At 41.1% G+C, this 3,975-nt stretch overlaps 1 protein-coding gene across 1 annotated transcript; it reads right to left on the bottom strand.

Moving 5' to 3' along the window:
* Positions 1-942, bottom strand: LOC132663328 (olfactory receptor 1J2). The gene has a single exon (XM_060609555.3). The coding sequence runs from the start codon at positions 940-942 to the stop codon at positions 1-3; it is 942 nt and encodes a 313-aa protein (XP_060465538.2).
* Between the last annotated feature and the right edge of the window lie 3,033 nt (positions 943-3,975).

Genomic DNA, 3,975 nt, shown 5'->3' with positions numbered 1-3,975 from the left:
TCACCGTGATAAAGATGTTGCCCTACCGAAGAGTTTCCCCAGGGCTTCTTTCATGTCCCTGTTCCTAAGGCTGTAGATAAAGGGGTTCAACATGGGTGTGACCACTGTGTACATGAGAGCCACAATGATGTCGTTGTCAATGAAATTGCTTAATTTGGGGAAAAGATACTGCCCAAATATTGCCCCATAATACAGAGACACTACAGAAAGGTGGGAGCCACATGTGGACAGTGCTTTGCAGATCCCCTTGGTGGAAGGACCTTTCATGATGGTGGCCCCAATGTAACCATAAGATACCAGAATACATATGAATGGCAGGGTAATGACCACCACCCCTACTGTGAACATGACCAACTCATTGAGGAAGATGCCTGAACAGGATATCTTAAGCAGAGCACCAAGGTCACAGAAGAAATGGGGGATGGCATTGTCAGCACAGAAGGATAACTGGGTGAGGAGAAGGGTGTGGGAAAGAGAGCTGGCACAGGACAGGATCCAAGATATAGCCACTAGTAAGGCACACAGCTCTTCCCTCATGATGGTGGTATAATGAAGAGGGTGACATATAGCCGCATAGCGATCATATGCCATTGATGTAATAAGGAAGCTGTCCAGGTCAGTAAAAAATATAAAAAAATACATTTGTGAAATACACCCTTCATAGGGGATGGATTTGTACTTAGCATGCATGTCCATCAACATTTTTGGGACAGTGACAGATGAGAAGGAGACATCAGTGAAGGCCAAGTGGCTGAGGAAGAAGTACATAGGGGTATGGAGGCGAGAGTCCAGCCTGATGAGCAGGATGACGAGCAGGTTCCCCAGCACTGTGGTCAGGTACATGCCCAGGAACAGGGCGAAGAACATGGCCTGCTGCTCTGGCCGGATAGGGAGCCCCAGGAGGAGAAACTCGGACACGCTGCTCTGGTTCTCCCTCCTCATGATACTCTTTCCTCTGCTGGGAATGAAGCATGGTTGAAAATATTAAGGACTCTGAAATAATCATAGTAGTCATATGAAAAATATGTGTGTTTTGGAAAGTGGGAAACTTAACCTGTTTCTGACATATTTTCTTGTATGTTGGCACATAAAGGAATTAGTAAAATTGTTGAAGAACTGTTATTGGGAGCCAGTTTTTCTTGGTTCACCTACAAACCAGAATTCTTGCATCTGTGACACTGAGGACCAGACCATGGAATATGATGTGTCAGCCATGTTATTGCCCCAAGAATGCTCTGTGCTGAGTATTCCAAATCCTCAACCACAGCACAGCAAACTTCAGAAGATTTGACTTCACCACCTGTTGTTAAATTTCAGATGGGAGGTGAACTTTTCAAATAAATGGACACAAAGATTAGCATTGTTTTAATTAAAGAACATTCATCGGTATACGTACATTTTGTTTATATCAATTCAGTAGAGGGTTCTTAAGAGACTCTGAATTATGTTGATGCATTTCCCTTCTGCACTGAAGAGAAATTTTTTTCTTAAAAACCTGTAGTTCTTCTTTAAAACTTAAATGACTTCTTCCCCTGTTTAAAAATTTGAAGTGTAACAACTTTAATATGGCTTAAAGATCCTGAAAAATCTGTGTCTCTCCCACATTTCCAACTTCTCCCTTACTCCCATCTCTCTCACTTTTGCTGACTTCTCTGTTCCAACTTCCTTGGAAAGACACATTTTCAGGGTCACCTGCATGGCTCAGTTGGTTGCATGTCTGACTTCAGCTCAGGTTATGATCTCATAGTTTGGTTCATGAGTTTGAGATCACATCAGGCTCTCTGCTGTCAGCACAGAGCCCACTTTGGATGCTCTGTGTCCCTCTCTCTCTCTCTCTCTCTCTCTCTCTGCCCCTTTTCTCTGCCTCTGTCTCTGTCAAAAATAAATAAACATTTAAAAAAATACACATTTTCATTTACATCACTTAGGCTTCTTCTCCTTGGTGATTGTGGGTTTCCTGGGATTTCATGTCATGTTGAGAAAGCAAAGATCAGGCTGACTCCCAGCAAGTATTTCATGCAAATGTATTTATAGTTTATTTTCTACTGTCAACACATAGAGGGTTGTGTTGATGCAACAGCATTTTAAATTATATACACAGTATATATTTTTGAATATGCTTCCTTTCCTCCCTATGCAACATAATAACATCCTGTAATGAAAAATTAGGACTATTGTCAAAAGATGCCAAAAAAGTAAGTTTTTAGTTCATATCCCAAGTATTTATATCCCTCTTGGTTGTTCCTGTCATCTTACAAGCCCTGCTAGTCAGTTGTGGTAAGCATAAATAATAACCCCCAGAGATGTCCACATCCTAATGCCTAGAACTTGGGGACATGTTATGGTACATGATAAGGGAGAATTAGGTGTGCATGGAATTAAGGTTTCTAATCAACTAACTCTGAAATGAGATTATCCTGGGTTATCTGAGTGGGCCCAATGTAATCACATATCCTTAAACGTAGAAGAGGGAAGCAGAAGAATCAGTCAGGGAGTGATTTTATAATGTTACGCCACTGGCATAGAAAATGGGGAATGGGGTCATGAGCCAAGGAATGAAAATGGCCTCTAAAAACTGGACAAAAATACATAAACACATAAATAAACAAAACACGCAAACTGGACAAGGCAAGGAAACAAATTCTCCCCTAGAGGCTCACTAAGGAATGCCAGCATTTCAGACTTCTGACCTCCAGAACTGTAGGATAATAAATGTGTGGGTTTTTGAAGCCACTGCATTTGTGGTAATCTGTTAGAGCAGTAATAGGAAACTGATACACCAATATTGCAGTAATATCCAAATACTCTGGTTATCTGGGTACCGGTATGTAACAAAATTCATGTGTCCTTCCCAGCTTCCACCTGGTATTCAACAAAATGAAGCAATAGCTTCACAAAGCTAATGCCTACCTAACATGTAAGGATATGAGGTTATTATCTCATTAGAGGCATTTGTCATTAATCACAAAGATGACTCTAAAACACCCTCTCCCACATTCATCAACTGGACTATGTCAGGGTCTAAAGCAAGTGGAAATTTCTCCAAAGACTTCTTCCCCATATCTCTTTATCTCTTGGTTCATTTTTGGCTTTTTTATTTTCTTTCTCTTCCTGTATGACCCTTCACTTTATCTTTCTCTGTCATTTTCTCCTTCCTTCTCTATCACTTCTCATTCTCTTTGTTTCTGTCTCTCTGTTCTTCTGTCACTCCATTTCTCCCCACCCTCTCTCATTTTCTCCTTTTTATGCTCTCTTCTCCATGCCAGAATCAGCTTCCTGATTCTTCCTCTTACACACACACACACACACACACATATAAACTCATATATGCTGAGAAAACATACCCATTGTATCCCCAGTACTGACCTTGCCTGCAGTTATGATCCAGAGTTTGGTAAGTAAATGTTCCCTGAGATTCTCTCTTTAGGGTACCTAAATATCAGCTTCCAAGGTCCTAGAAATTTCTTGGGCATCAAAGAAAAGCTACATGCTCAGACTGTCACTCCCATCTACCAGCCCTGAATCTATGAATTTAGTAGTATAACTAGCCAAGGAGAGAACCTGAAGGGATTGGAAGAAGATGTTATAATTTCCAGTTCAAAACATCCATCAGACTTGCTTAACTGCCCAATTTTTCCCTTGATTCCCCTAGGAAAGATGTCCTGTAGCAGGGATATTAGTGCTGGGAAACTTGGAGAATGAGCCCACAGGGAAAGGCTCTCAAGGCACCTCAGTCTCCCTTCTGTTACATCCTCTGCTTTAATCACATTTTGACATAAGGTAAACACCAGAGAGCTTCAAAAGAGAGAGAGAGAAATTACTAGATCCAACCAGGTCCAAACAGAAAGCCAAATAACATGATGGCCTCTGAGAATTTAGGTACAACTATCTCCTACACAAAGAGATCTTGGGCTATGCCTACCAAGTAACCCAAAGAAAATGTCTGTGTGATTCTTTCTTTCTGGTGATTACTAT

This window comes from Panthera onca, chromosome D4 (genome assembly GCF_046562875.1).
Source record: "Panthera onca isolate mPanOnc1 chromosome D4, mPanOnc1 haplotype 2, whole genome shotgun sequence".
Taxonomy (NCBI): domain Eukaryota; kingdom Metazoa; phylum Chordata; class Mammalia; order Carnivora; family Felidae; genus Panthera; species Panthera onca.
This window is presented reverse-complemented; position numbering and strand designations above follow the sequence as displayed.

Bases quoted from the DNA above. Each gene is read 5' to 3' on its own strand.
- LOC132663328 (XM_060609555.3), bottom strand. From the start codon at position 942: ATGAGGAGGGAGAACCAGAGCAGCGTGTCCGAGTTTCTCCTCCTGGGG.